We start from the raw sequence: 15,768 nt of genomic DNA, 5'->3' as shown, positions 1-15,768 counted from the left end.
TCTCTCTATTCTTTTGCTCCTGAGGTGTTTACTGTTTAAAGAGCACTGCACCCAAAGTATAGAAGTAGTTTTCTCACCTACTTTAATTATCTTTCCCCCGTAGAGTTGGGCAAATAATCACAATATTATCAAAATCGCAATATGGCCAAATGCAATATCCCAATCGCAGAAGCTGCAATGTTTTGATAAAAGGTGAAACGTGTGACGAACAACATTCTGTGGTACGTAGTGCTGTAGAGCTGCAGAGATGCTCTGGCCTGCAAATCTTGTTTGGTACCGCCGCCAAAAATGTAACATCTTAATGATTTTAAAACTTTTGTCAGTGGAAATGAAATCTGTGATGCAAAAATGATCATTCTCCCACTAATTGTCAATCATATCGCAATCACAATATTTGTCCCATATCGTGCAGCCCTGTTTTCCATGCAGATTGTTTTTTATTCGGCGTCACTAGTTTTAAGTTGTGTCCATTCACACTAATACAGTAGACATGAATAAAATGTCATTTGAGTTGCTCCCAGCATTGTAAATATGTCCTAAGTTATTGCATGTGAATTGATGTTTTTGTTTTTCTGTCCCACGAAGCCGCATGTGAAGATGAGCGTCCCAGACTACATGCAATGTGCAGAGGACCACCAAACGGTACTAGTGGTGGTCCAGCCGGTCGGCATCGTACCCGAGGACCAGTTCTTCAAGATCTACAAACGCATTGCCGGTGTGAGCCAGGTGAGCATCAGGGACTCGCAGCGTCTCCTCTACATCCGCTACCGCCATCACTACCTGCCTGAAAACAACGAGTGGGGAGACTTCCAGACGCACCGCAAGGTGGTGGGCCTCATCGCCATCACCACCTGCGCCTCCTCCAAGGAGTGGCCCCAGACTGCCGAGCGCTTCCACGGCCAGAAGGAGGTGTACAGCTCCACGCTGTATGATTCGCGGTTGCTGGTGTTCGGGCTGCAGGGAGACATCGCGGAGCAGCAGCGGACAGACGTGGCCTTCTACCCCAGCTACGAAGACTGCTCTGATGTGGAGAAGAGAGTGGAGGACTTTGTGGAGTCGATATTTATTGTCCTGGAGTCCAAGCGGCTGGACCGCGCCACGGACAAGTCAGGTGACAAGATACCACTGCTCTGTGTGCCCTTTGAGAAGAAGGACTTTGTGGGTTTGGACACAGACAGCAGGTGAGTTGTTCTATTCCCTGCACCGTAACCTCCTTTTTCGAAAGCGCTTAAGCATTCAGAGGCTGGTGAAGGAGTGCTTGAATGTTCATTGCAGTCAGTAAATGTGACAAAGTGCATTATTTGCAAGCTAGTGTGTGTTTGTTTGTGTGTCAAGTCGCTTGTTACATGTCAGGCTTGCCGGCTCAAAATGTCTCCTCTCAAAAATCTGTCTTTTGATTTTTGCTGCGTTCATTTTCGTTTGTTCACCTTGGTTTATTTGTCTTTCTTTCTTTCTTTCTTTCATACTGTCCTGTGAGTTTATTGTTGGGTGTGAAAAGGTGAGATGATAGACCTCATAAGTTTAGTTAAACCCATACCCGATCCCATCAGCTTTAGCTCTGCCCCGAAGGAAGCACCCTGGCCTTCGTGCTGTTTGTTGTGCATTTGCTCATGACTCCAAGCTGAACTCATCACTCCTCCACAGGTTTCAAACACAAACTGTTCAAATAAAAGTGAATGAACACGGTTAGCAAAAGAGTCTTCTCTACAACAGTAACACTATCTACTAAAATTACCGATGGCCTAAATTACCTATGAATTAACCTGGGCTCGTCACATCTTAAGTGATATTATAGCAGTGTAAATGAGGCCTGATTGGCAGCACTACATTACAGTCCATTGCACTATAGTGTAACATAAATGTTATATCAGCAATCTTGTTTACAGTAAAGAAAACTGACCACAAAGTGTTCACAGGGACCCAGTGACCTCATTTACATTGTTCCATTATTCGTATGGTTGAGTCAGAGGGTAGTTAAAGGACCATACCTGTGTTTTTCATATCATATATTTTGAATTACTGCCACTCTTTCTCCCCTTTTGGCAGCCACTGGTTTCACCTATCTATCTCTGTGTTTCTGTATTTCTGTCTGTCTTCATGTTGCTTTACGTTACTCTACCTCTGTATTACAGTAGTTTTGTGTTCATGGTCTGTGCTGGTGGGAAGCCTCAACGTGCCGAGCACCAAACAGCAACCTTTTTTAAGCAGGAAGCTGCTGAGTTTTTACAATGTCAGTGTTTCCTTGTTATTTGTTCTTCCAAGTAATTTAAACTTTAATTAAAATATATTTATACATAAAATTAAATGACTATCATATATTATGTACTATTTAATATAAATAAAGAAGATAAACTAAGTGTTTTGCAATAACAGCAAATATGTAAACCATTTTTTATTTGTGCTTTGAGGGAAGGAGATATAAACTTTATAGTGTTTTTTGTTATGGGTCCCTCATTTCCCAGTAATTTCTGAAGGAAGTTTCCTCGAAAGAAACACCCCAATTAAAACCTACTAAATTATCATTTATTAATCATTTGTAATGGGAAACTTAATTCTCCATGTACGTGTTGAATGTTGAATTCTACAGTTGCAGGAGGACACGTTTTTACATGTTCTGCTGACCTGCTGTGCACTGACTAAAAGACTGTTTAGGTTACAGTTAATTGGAAATAATGAATTGGAAATGTACCAATTACTTGGTACAATTGACTCTATTTCACCTAAGTAGCACCAGTTTACATAGTTCTTTCCAGGAAACTGGAAATCATTAGGAAATTATTGGGAATTCACAGACTTGTTAAATAAAATGTTACATTAAGATGTAAACTACACATGCATTTTTGCATGCTTAAATGTTATGTGCAGTTTTTTTAAAAACTTCCAAGATTAGACAACGATGTTCCATGCTTTATGGACCAACTGCTGGATTACTTTTTTTATTTTTTTATTACAAAATTAACTGAAACCAGTGGCCACCTTCACCATTCCTAAACCACTCGCATGCTATGGAAAATGCTCAACCTTAATGTTAAACATTGTATTTGCCATCAGGCATGGGATGATATGAAAATTTCATGTCACAATTATCTTGGCAAAAATAATTGTGATACACGATATTATCACGATAATCATGAAAATATACTTTTAAACATGGCACTATAATCCCTTTACCTTAGGTTTTATTAAGAAACATATTTATTGCATCCATTGCACCTCGTTTCCCTGTTCTTTATTTTGGAAGCTATTTGCTGTTTTCATTTTGAGGGAAACAAAAGGTAAGCCAAGCCTTCAGCCATGGTGACAGGCTTAGGATTTTGATATGACTGGAAAGATGTAGGCTCTCCCTTGTCCCCTTGTTCAAAATAAATTAGGAAATGAATATAAGACAGATAGCTTTTTCAAGTCAAGCCATGTAAGAATATTCCCGATTATCACGATAACGGTGTTTTTTTTATCACGATACAGATAAAATCGTATATCGTCCCATCCCTATTTCCGATTCCAAATAAGTAGTAGTTATATATATATATATGCTTATGTGCTGAAACATGGAGGAACTCGGGTATGGTCCTTTAAAGGAGGAGCTGATAGTTTGGACCCACTGAACACTGTTTGGCACAGTACATGCTACTGAGGTCTGTCCCAGCTTCAGGAGAACATTTGGATTTGGAAGGTGCAGTTTGGGATTTAGTCTGTTTGGCTGGAGAAGCTGGCCCCATGGATCTCATATCTTTATTCATGAGAGCATACATTACCTTCCCAGCTTGGCATAGCATTGCAGCTACTCATAAAAAAACATGAATTTGATAGTGGCATCCATGTCCAGAGATCTTGTTTAATTGCTGCGCTTAATTTTTCATGACTCCTCAAGAGCAGGCTTTTTATTTTACTTTTACTCTGCCAGAACAGTTTTTATTGTTGTTCAGAAGTAGCCCACTGAGCATTAGCATAAATTTTTAATCTGCCAGATGAATGATATAGATTAAATAAATGTTTAGCTCTCTCCCTGTATACAGGAAAGAAAATTCCTGCTGAACCACAGTATTTTCTCACACGACCTTCCCAGTCTTTCAGAGTGCTCAAATGTCTTGCACAATGGGGTTCATAACTTTCCCCTGTATCCTGGTGAAGCTGCTCCTTCTTGAGTCCCTGTGTTATTGTGCAAGACTACAGGGTGACACTGTAGGTCAGCTCATACTATGTCCTTGTTTAGCTGTTCTCCTTTGCTTCTGCTTTCCCACCCCATACATCCCCTCTGTAGCTGACTGATAAGATTCACTTAAGTCTCCTCTGCTGGCACCCTGCTGACATAAGAAATGACAATAGCAGAAAGTCAGAGCTGTTTAAAAAATAAAAAAAAGTCCATGATATGAATCCAAATCAATCTAAAAGCCAAAAACAATTCATGATTCTTCAAGAATCTAAGCCACTTCATTCATCTTGCTGCAGTTTGAACAAGTTTTTCTCCCCTTTTCTGCTGCTTCCTCTCAGGCATTACAAGAAGCGTTGCCAGGGACGGATGAGGAAGCACGTTGGGGACTTGTGTCTCCAGGCAGGCATGCTGCAGGACGCCCTGGTCCACTACCATATGGCTGTGGAGCTGCTCAGGGGTGTAAATGACTTCCTCTGGCTGGGTGGTAAGTCTAGAGGATGGATTATTACTATAAACTGGGATTTACAAGGCTAGAATTAGTTTAGTTCTCAATGTCAACGCTGAAATGTATCAGCTGACCGGTATTGGATTTTTGAGGCCATTACCAATATTGATATTTGAGATTACCTTTTTAACCCAAACCGTTGCGACAAAAAAGGATTATTATTATCTGGTTATTAGAGAATCGTGACAAAGATGTGTAGATTTTAAATTTTAAAAATAAACTTGCTATTTATTGGTCAACATACACTGAAAAAACATAACAAACAGTTTGAAAAGTGAAAGTTTTTCCACCGACTATTTGAAGACGTTTATTGAACGCTCACATTTAGAACCAGGATTTGAAATTCTTTACAATGTGCAAATAATAGCTTATCCTCACTTTGGAGCCTGAAACACCATCTGAATAAAGCCAGTATAAATATAAAAAAAACATGCACATGCCTTGCACATACAGCAGTGAGCACAATTTTTTTTATTGTACATTATTATACAGAACGTATCCCATTACAATGTCCTTGAAGTTTCTCATTAAGAGCACACATCCTATATAGTTCAATATTTATGACATTTTATATGAAACATTAAGTGTGTTGGAATTACGTCTTTGTGTAGCCCACATTTTGACACCATTGGAATATGACTTATACCTTCACACTAATCAATATCGACTCTCTGTCAACCTATAACTGTGTTTTGTGACACATTGATGTAACTGCATTTTAGCTGGTAGCAATAAGATAATCCTTTATTGTCACACAACGGGGAAATTTGGTTTGTTAAAAATCTTGAAGTCCCAGTTGGTGCTCCCTGGGTTGTATCAGCTAACTGATCTTGGACCTTTGAATTTCCTTAGTTTGAGTCTGCATTATCTATCTTACAGTCCATTCTCTGTTCTGTGCAGTTTGCTGATGCTCTTACCTACTGACATGTAGTGAGTGCAATAGTAGAAAATGTTTCAGTGTCTTATATCACCACAGTTGATGCAGTGTAAACACCAAGGGTCATACTTTAATGATCCTTCAGAGGCTTGGAAAGAAAAATGAGAAAGTATAGAACATTTGTCTTTTTATTGTTTTTGCTCTCTAGCTGCGTTGGAGGGTTTGTGTTCAGCCTCCGTCATATTCCACTACCCTGGAGGCACAGCAGGGAAGACTGTAGGACGCAAGCCAAGCATCTCCCAGCCAGCAGACGCAGGCAAACGCCACAGACCAGGTGAGCTCATCACTCTGCAAGCAGACTAATAGAAACTGTGGTCTAAATGGGACAGTAGCTGAAGGCTGTTGTCTGTGAGTGAGCTGTGATTGAGTGAGAATGTCCCTGCTGACTGTCGGCTCAAACATCGCCAAGCTTTGCTCACCTAAGCTGCTCCTTTTGTACAAGTTGTTAGCTTCCTAAAATGCTGACGCTTCTCTGATTTACCCTGATGACTGCTAATTAAATTAAAACTTAACATCATTAAATCTGTCTACTGGTATTAACATGCTATTAACATGGTGTTGTAAAAATAAATCTTGACTGGCCAATCAGCAGCGCAGCATCCTATGCCTGTTGGAATAGAAACTCTGTCCTTAGATATCATTCGAGCATCATAAAAGCAGCACTTTATCAGAGTAATTTAGGGTTGTTGTGATTAATATTGATCATTTAGTAATTTACAGAATATTATTATTGTTTAATTAATAGGTTTATAGATTTATAAACTGATTTATAGTGGTGTGAAATGAGATAAGATTAAAGATTAAGCTTAAGGGGATAGTTTGGGTTTGTTGAAGTGGGGTTGTCTGAGACAGTAAATGGTTGGAGACACAGACAGGAGTACCAGCATGAAAGCTAAGCAATGCACTGCTGTGGGTGGGGGCAGCAACAAAATGGTGCCTAAAAAAATATGTGTCCGCTATATTTAGAATATTCTCACTTCTGTGCCATCAGATAGCCTTTTCCGACGGGAAACTGACGCCATTATATCCAATTATGCTGCCATCAGATATTAAAGCTTACCGCCGTCTACTGTAGATAACACACTAAGTATGGATAAGTAGCTCATACAGTTCAACTTCACTGAACCATCCCTTTAAACTTTATAGTATGTAAAGCCAATATTTTTAGATCAGAAGCTGTAACCACCATATGTTTGGTATTCTTTCATGATAAACATAGGTGATGTTAAGCTTTACTTACTAAAACACATTATTTGCATCCTTGAGGTCTAACAAACAACAAATGTCGAGTGCATTTCCTTCCTTATAAAACATTTCCAAAACTAAATCCTCTTAAAAGTATGACCACTGCATTGTGTGCATGTTAACTAGCTAGCACGCTTCTTCTTTTTTGTTACTGTGTATCTTGGAGGATTTCTGCCACCTGTTGATTAGTGTAATAGTGCGAAACTGTTTATCGTGCCAAGCATGTGCAAAGAAAACTGGAACCCACTCGTATTAAAACTGTTCCTTAGCACTACCAGAGGTCAGAAAGTTCACAGGTAACCTTTAACTTTGTTAAGTAAATTGCATACCAAAGGTGTATCATGGCCTGTGATGATAGTTAGTTAGTTTAAAGGAGAAGAGCAGCAGCTATTCTGCAGATTGTTGGGACTAACACTGCTAACATTGCGCCTTGCGTCATGGAGTGAATCTGCATTCTTTCTCTCTGTCTGTAGGGGCTCAAGAAGTTCTCATTGACCCAGGTATGGTATGTTTAACCAACATAGCTCTTCTAGTCACCAGTCTGCCTGTTTGCTCGTGGTCACATTTGCCCTGTGTTTGATGTTATTTTATGTCTTACATTATCAGCACCCTGATTCCTATATGGTTTATTTTTTCCTTTGAAAATTGATGTTCTTTTCCCCCTATGGCAGGTAGTGTTCTCCTGTGTTGATTTACCATCACCTTTTGTTTGTTTTTTCTAATGTACCTGCTCTTTCTCACAGCCACACTTTTGGTGATCAGTATCACATGACTACACGATTGAAGACCAAGACATTAAAGGCAGAATGAGAAGGATTTTTTTGGCTGCAGTTTATAAACCCAACATTCTAAGTTGGCCCCTCCTCCCGCCCTTACACCCTGCACACTGCCCAAAAGTTGACGCTCAGGCAGGGCAGGGTCTCTACAGATTATTTGTATTAATCTAAACATTGTTTTTTAGGAAAATCCTACTCCTTCTGCCTTTAAATGGACACTCTTAGTTGCTTCTATTCCTTATTTATTGAGACCCCATTATTCTAACAAATCATATCTTGATAATCACACAAAAATCACTTTACTCCATCAATAAATATTTTTTAAATGTTCCTAGAATATTTAGTTATTTGAACGCAAGGTTGCATAACTTTGTTTAAGCACCAGCAGGTGGCAGTCCATCACAATTGGTGTATACATTGATTTCCTTGCTTGTTGAATGCGCACTGTTGCTTAACCTCTCAATGTCATAGCCTAAGAAACAATAAGTCACATAGTGTATAGTCTGTAATGGTATCGTCTCAAAAATGGTTCTTTATTCGGCCTGTGCAATTACTGCCCTTAAATGTTTTCTCTTTGTCATCTTACATGTGCAAATTGGCTGAAGAAGTAGTGCAATGCAGCACCTCATTATTCACACGTTTGTCATAGTGACAGCACCACACTGTTGCTATGGACACAGCCCCGTTGCTAGGCGATGCACTCTCAATTGGTATTTGTATTCTAATCAGATTTGGTGGAGAGATGCACCTTGCAATTGCTTTTTGAAACATTTCAGGTGCGAGTTTAACTCTGCCTGGGACGTTAGCCATAAACATAATCTTAACCACATCTCAGAGACTTTGGATATTCATGAGATCACTGAGTACTGGTGTAAGGGAGAGCGGGGCATAGTGGTTTAGATTTAGCATTTACATTTTATTTTAAACGGGGTGATCAGGAGGCATCAGAACTAGGAATAAACACATTTCACATAGTTTCATTCAGTGTTATCTGTTGTTATCTGTTCAGATATGTCAACAATCCTGGTCTGTGAACAACATTTTGAACACTCTATATATCTATCTTATTTGTTATGTATATGTATGTATATGTGTGTGTATATATATATATAAATATGTGGCGGTGGTAGCCAGAGCGCTGTCTTTAAATAGTAAGTGGTGGATTTAAGTTTACCCTACTTCTGTTTTCGCTCCTGCTGTTTCCTTTTCTTTTGTGGGGGAACAGACTGATATATGCTCATCATCATGCCTTTTCTTAACTAATCATATACCGTTTTGAGTGTAGGTGCCCTCACAGCCAACGGCATTAGTGCAGACACCAGCACTGAGATTGGACGAGCAAAGAACTGCCTGAGTCCTGAGGACATTATTGAGAAGTACAAAGAGGCCATCTCCTACTACGGAAAGGTACTGATCAAAAACTACACAACTCTTTAATCAAGAATTAGACCAATGTCATTGTTGTTGGAATAAAGATACTGACTGATAATATGATAATATGACCGATAATAACTGATAATACTGATAATATCTTATGCCAAAATTCAGTGTCATTAAACTGGCTGGTTTTAACATAAAAGACAGTTTTCCTCAGTTTTTAAATAGATTTATTTTTAAATAGCTTTTCAAAACAGCATTCAGTGATTCCACTGAAAATTGACATTATGTAAATGATGTATTTGTGCATACATAGACAATTTGATCAGCTATACAGTAACAAACTGCAGTATCCATCTTATCAAACACTGACTGGCAGATAATGAATTTCTAATAAAAGGCTAGTATTGAATATTGATTTTTGAAGTTAACTCAATTCGAGTCTAGTAAGTAAAGTAAATTTGTATTGCATTTTTCAAGGCCAGGCATCACAAAGTGCTTCACAATAAATGATAAAAGCACAGTGTGCAAGATATAAGAGCAATAAATACAGTCAAAGTAAAGAAAACAAAACAAAGGCAGCTCGTAGATCTTAAGTTGCCCTTTAAAGTAGATCTTAAAAGGTGAGTCTGGAGATATTCTTCTCTTTTTATTGTCAACAAGAATAAAGCCAACAATGAATTTTATCCTCTGCTCCGTACAGCTCCATTGCTATCTAAGAACTATTAAAACACATCAGTGAGCCACACTAGGTGATATGTTACTTCATTACCATGAACACACACGCTGTAGTTTATTTTGACTCAATCTTACACCCACTGTCCTGCTAACAAAAGTACCCACTAGGGACTAAATCTGTGGCTACTACATCCAGGTCTTCAAGGCACTGAATTCAGTTTCTTCAACAAGCACTTTAGAAGGTATTGGAAAGTGTTCAGTTTCGTTGTTGCCGTAGAGACATAATGCACCTGTAATCTAAGAGTGGGATTATGACAGTAGTTTGTGCTGCAGGCGGCTGTTTAATCCTTTTTGGTGCAGTTTCAGTGAGCACAATCAGACCTGCAGCGAACACTGACATTAATGCAGCTACAGCAGCACATGAAGCTCATCCAGTCATAATGCGCATGTGTGGAGTTAACTTTAATCAATTTAACTGAATGAATAATTTTTAATTGGTTAATCCATCCATTTTATACCACTTATCCAGGTCCAGGTCCCATTAATTGAATTAATTATATCATTAGGATTTATTGTTATATATTGCTGGGGAGTACTGGAAACATTTTTACATAACCAAATGATAAATAATTAGGTTATATCCCATAGTCCTCACTGATTTTCCATCATACTTTCGTACTTTAGCCAGTATGACTGTGAAACAGGTCTTAAAACATCTAGAAAATTGCAGAGTCTTCTTTAAAGATTGAAGTTTATATTCATGCCTTGTTTTCAAAGATTTACATCTTCAGTAGGAACAAATGGGGTTAGGGCTGAGTGCCACAGACAAGGTAGAGAAGTCATTAGCTCTCTAATGTAGATAGGTGCCTTATAGCCTTATATTTATCTCTTTAGATAGGATAAAGACGCCATAGTTTGAATGAGTCTGAATTTGAAGATGAAATTAAGATTGGTGTCCAGGTAGTAATAGCCCATCTGACTTTAGATTAATTGTCCTATTGTTTACCTTCAGGTTGCTTTGATACAGCGCTACAGAACTACCATACATTTCTGTGTAGTATTACTTATCCACCTCACCAGGGGGCAGTATTTGACCTGGTTTGATGGCGCTTGAAGGCAGCGACAACACTGTGTTTGAGTAGTATCAGATCAGTAAATGCTGACAGCAGCTGTTTATTTCTGAACGCTACATGGGGACAAGACTTACAAACAGGCATGTGTAATCTCTGGGAATAGAACCATATTAGTCAGTGTTAACTTTCTTACAAAGCAGCGCTGGACGGACAAAACAATATACAATATGGATCTGCTTGTAGCAGAACATATTTGTACTCTCTTTTGACCAATGTACTTGTACAAAGTCACAAAGAATAGTATTAAAGTATCCCTAGTGCTTAGGGAAAGCTGAATAGGCTCATTATCCTACCAAACTATTCAGAAGCAACCCTGTGCTTTATCTTCATTATTATAATTGCCTTTTTGCACTGACCTCCCTCAGCCTTTTTACCTGTAACTAGTTCATTCAGAATTAAATTACATCTCAACACGTAGCCATTCAGATATTAATTGAATTTTAATAAGGAGACAATGAGGGTGGAAGTGGTGGGAAGTTGAGGGACGGCGAGATAAAAAATGCACACACTTTGCGCGCAGCACGAAGCCTCAGCGGCAGCAGCTCAGCTTTTTGTTGGAAGCACAAATAGAGCAGTTGGTTGTGAATCCCTGAGAAACCAGCAACAGGAGATCCAAGTTGATTCCACTTGTCTGTCATCCCACGTCTGCAGTGACTGATGAGCGTGGTCATGTGTTAACCAAAAAACATTCCCTCTGATTATGAGGTGGGTTGTAGAAGTCAAGGCGCCCCTCGTTGACTATTCATTTTTCATTAACTCAGAGTCTCCCCCTTCACTTTTATCTCTCGCAGTATAAGAATGCAGGAGTGATCGAGCTGGAGGCCTGCGTAAAAGCGGTCAGGGTGCTGGCCATTCAGAAGAGGGCCAGAGAGGCCTCCGAGTTCTTGCAGAACGCCGTTTACATCAACCTGGGACAGGTATGCTATCTGACTTGGAAATAAATGCTTTTCCAGTTTCACAGGATGATTCACAGGATGATTAACATGACCACAACCCTGACTGCAGGAGTCCTACTATTAGGGAAAAAGCACATTAAAACAGATCTCATCTATGCCATATTCTGCCCCAACATTTTAGCTCTCTATCATTACAACTATAAATGTATTTTTTTCATCTTTAGTAAAAGAGGTTTGTCTTACACAATAGAAAACTTGTTTGACCTAAGCAGCCAATGAAATTTCCTCCAGGACTGCCCTTGAGTTGAGTAATACAGCCACTTTTTCTCTGATTTAAAATATATACTTGAAATTATATTATGATATTATAGTTACTGCACGAAGGCCTGATGCAAGTTTAGTTACCTGTGCAAATGTAAGTATAGAGCAATCTAGTCAAAGTATTCTTCTTTCATGGTTTCCCCCCCCGCTGCTCTCACTGGTGGTTTTGGTGAGATGTGACAATGACAACAGTGATGGTGGTACCAACCTGTGCTTTTTTGTCAGGCTCTTAAAAAGTAAAAAATCCAATTATCTGAATTTTAGGCCTTAAAATGTTTTAAATATGATTTTGACATTTGTTTTTGTGAAAAGAATTTGTATTGATCACGCTGTAACAACTACAAAACTAAACCAACATGGAACAAATACAGTTTTTCTTCATATCCATCATATTGTTTTTTTTGCTAGTATGGACGTACGTCGTAATATGCATTCATAATATTCTTAAAAAGTCTTAAATTTAACCTGTTGCAACCTGCGAAAACCCTGATTTGTCAATGTATGTATTATTTTATGGATGGCATTTTTATTGATTGCATTTAATTTAATTTAAAACTATTTATTGCTGTTTTGCCAAACCAAGCCAAATTGCCCCTTAAAGCTTCAGTCTTTGAGACTTCAGGCTTTGGTTTATGTGCAGGATGTCACGACCCACACATAACAAATAGCAAGGGTTGGATGGTTAAAGATCCCCTCCAGACATATTGAAAGATATATGAAAATACTCTTCATAATCTATGAATATGCAAATATTGTTCATTAACTTACTTTACTGAAAGGTCCATTCTCAGTGTATGTGCACTGTGTAACTTGCATTTTGGACCATTCCAAACTAGTTGTGATGTCACTAAATCCTGCTCTTACTGTTAAAATGAGATTAAGAAGAGACGATAAGCAAAACACATTTTTGTGTGAAGGAAGACTTTAATGTTGTCTCCATAACTGCAGCTATCAGAGGAGGAGAAGATCCAACGCTACAGTATCCTGTCTGAGCTCTACGAACTGATCGGCTTCCATCGCAAGTCTGCATTTTTCAAGCGCGTTGCAGCCATGCAGTGTGTGGCTCCCACCATCCCAGAGCCTGGCTGGAGGGCCTGCTACAAGCTGCTGCTGGAGACGTTGCCTGGATACAGCCTGTCGCTTGATCCAAAGGACTTCAACAAAGGTAAGCTTGGACACTTGGAGGTACTAGATGTTTATGATTATGTGAAAATCTATTGATAAGAAGTTTGTTATCAACCTTTTTCGCACTATCACACAGGAATGATTCATTTCCAAACTATTCTTCTCACATATTGGATGTATTGTGTTTCAGGGCTGCAACTAAATACTTTCATTATCAGTAATCTTTTCAATTAATTGGTGTATTGTTTAGATGATAAAACCTCGGAAAATAGTGAAAAAGGCACAATTTCCTGGAGGCAGATGTGAAATCTTCAAATTACTTGTTTTAACCGTTCAACACTCAAAGATATTCAGTTTAAAATGAGAGAAAAAGCTAATTTTATTCACATTTAAGAAGCTGGTACCAGAGAATATTTAGTATTTTTGCTTGACAACTGACTGGCACAACAGGATTTGGCAACAATTTTGTCTATTGTCTATCTATTGACTAATCAAAGCTCTGCTGTGTTTAAGGGTCTTCCTTAGGCACCTAATGTTAGATATAAGGGCCCTGTTTTCTGATGATGATCAATCTTAAAGGTTAAGAGCGTTTTTTACAAGTGTTTCTGTGAACATATGCTCTTAAATTTTACACACATCTCTCAAAGCAGCACTTAAGAGCGTCTTAACATCGGCTGCCTGTGGTGCTGAAGAGGATCCTGAATACACTTTAAAGTAACTGTGCTTATTAAAAAAAAAAAAAAAGATGTATTTGATAGGACAGGTGATGTATTTGATAGGACAGGTGAAGATATAAATTATGAATTGTTCTCTATGAAAACAAAACGTATTGAAATTGTGCAGTAAACGGTCTACAGTTTCCAGCTTGTTGCCCTTTTATAAGTCATGTTCCTGGGTGGAAGTCAGTTTATAAAGTGAACTTTGATTGATCTTGCTGCTGCTGGAGGCTCACTTTACTCTGAAGCTCATATTAAACCTGTATGTTTTAGTAATATGAAGGTCATCCACTGTGAATGGCATCATTTCTGTATTAGACCTGCTGTATCTGAACATGTGACTGCAACACCACCATTAATAACAAGAAGAGAATATACCGAACCTGAAAGCAATACCAGAAGAGATGAATATATAAAATAAGAGATGGAGAGGATGGCAACGATGACAGAACTTGGAAGTTTAGTTTAGTTTATGGTCATTGTTTTAGGAAACAGGATATATTGAGTTTTTCATCGAGGCCAAAAAGACTTTTGTTGTGCTTATCCTGTGAATCCAATATGTTTTCATAGAAATCCAGCATGCTGGCACATTTTGGATCAGTCAGTGCCCCAAAACATTTATACAACTATTGAATCATTGTCTGACGTATAATACAAAAAAAGTACCATAATCAGATTTGTACTCTTATCCTGAAGAGAGGTTCTTTTGTTTGTTAAAGAAGTCGAACAGAGGGATTAGTCTCATCCTATCAGTTAGTTTTATTTATTTATTAGGGTCACAATGTAAGTAGTGCTGATTTTCATCAGTGAAAAAGAGTAAATCTCCCCGTTAACCTTTTTCAAATACTGAAAGCAGTGCCCTCTTGCGTGATGCAGAATGTGTGTGTGTGTGTCAGCAGTGTAAACATATATTTAATAGATGAATGAAAAGCATCGCCTCATTCCACCTCCAGCTCTGCTGTCTTTCTAAGAGTGCTCCTTCAGGGTGTTCTACATTCAAGCCACCACTTAGCTCAAAAACAGACACAGTTGAGACCTGACCCAGGCTTTTGTACACTCTTTGGTAAGGTCCTCATGATAAGCCTCTTGGTTCTATAGACTATTGACCCTTGCTCATTATAGCCACTCATTGGCCATGGTTTGCAACACAAAAGACAGAGCTTAAAGTGAACTTAAAAGCTCAGGGATGTCCATATTTTCCCTTATGATCATTATTCAAGAGACACTGAGTGGATTTTTCTCTGATGCGCTGTTAAACTCTGGCCTTGTTTCCTTTATAAACTGTATATAGAAACATGCTGACTATTGATGCACTGGGCCTGGAGTAAGTATCTATCTCATATTTTGTTTCTCCATTTGAAAATGTAAAACATCAAAATCAATTAAGAGGATTTTACTTTTCATTCATATGGTTTGTTTGTTTTTATTCTAAACACAAATCTCAATTTTGTGTGCATTCACCAGTCTTTCCAGGATTTCACAGGCTTTTTTTGGGATTGTTCTGGGCTGACATGTCTCACTGCAGTTCTTATAAAAAAATGTTTTTAGGCATTTTCTGTATAATTCATTAGAAACTGAAGGCCAGTGAGAATACAATCACTGTACTGTACATTATACTCTGTATGGTCTCCATCTTCCCAGTTAGAACCAAGGGGGTGAGTTTGCTGACGTGTGACTCAGCATTTGCGCAGGAAACTACAATGATTTGGCCAAATTTGCATAAAGTTTGCGGTGATTAGACAAAATTGCAAGGTTGTGCAGAATTCACAGGGATAGGTTGAATTTGTGTTAATTGTTGCTGGAGGGAGTGATTAATGTCATCTCACATACATTTGTTAACAACAAAATTCTCAAACATTGATTATGTGTGAGGATTTCCCCACGGTAACTGTAATCTCCCCACATT

General features: G+C 38.5%; 1 protein-coding gene across 3 annotated transcripts in view; it reads left to right on the top strand.

The window, feature by feature from the left end:
- Nucleotides 1–15,768, top strand: part of trappc9 (trafficking protein particle complex 9) — a 202,684-nt gene that overhangs the window by 789 nt on the left and 186,127 nt on the right. For 2 of the 3 annotated variants that reach the window (XM_035681236.1, XM_035681238.1), the window contains 7 exons: nucleotides 586–1,181; nucleotides 4,492–4,637; nucleotides 5,744–5,869; nucleotides 7,314–7,340; nucleotides 8,902–9,023; nucleotides 11,596–11,721; nucleotides 12,970–13,186. In XM_035681236.1, coding sequence (XP_035537129.1) covers nucleotides 598–1,181; nucleotides 4,492–4,637; nucleotides 5,744–5,869; nucleotides 7,314–7,340; nucleotides 8,902–9,023; nucleotides 11,596–11,721; nucleotides 12,970–13,186 — 1,348 coding nt within the window. In that variant the 5' untranslated portion in view covers nucleotides 586–597. The remainder of the gene's footprint in view (nucleotides 1–585; nucleotides 1,182–4,491; nucleotides 4,638–5,743; nucleotides 5,870–7,313; nucleotides 7,341–8,901; nucleotides 9,024–11,595; nucleotides 11,722–12,969; nucleotides 13,187–15,768) is intronic. The other variant, XM_035681239.1, reaches the window with a different exon arrangement.

The sequence above is a fragment of the Morone saxatilis genome, unplaced genomic scaffold (assembly GCF_004916995.1).
Source record: "Morone saxatilis isolate NCDOM2014 unplaced genomic scaffold, NCSU_SB_2.0 Contig9, whole genome shotgun sequence".
Classification (NCBI taxonomy): Eukaryota; Metazoa; Chordata; class Actinopteri; family Moronidae; genus Morone; species Morone saxatilis.
Note: the sequence above shows the minus strand (reverse complement) of the source record. Positions and strands in the feature narration are given on the sequence as shown.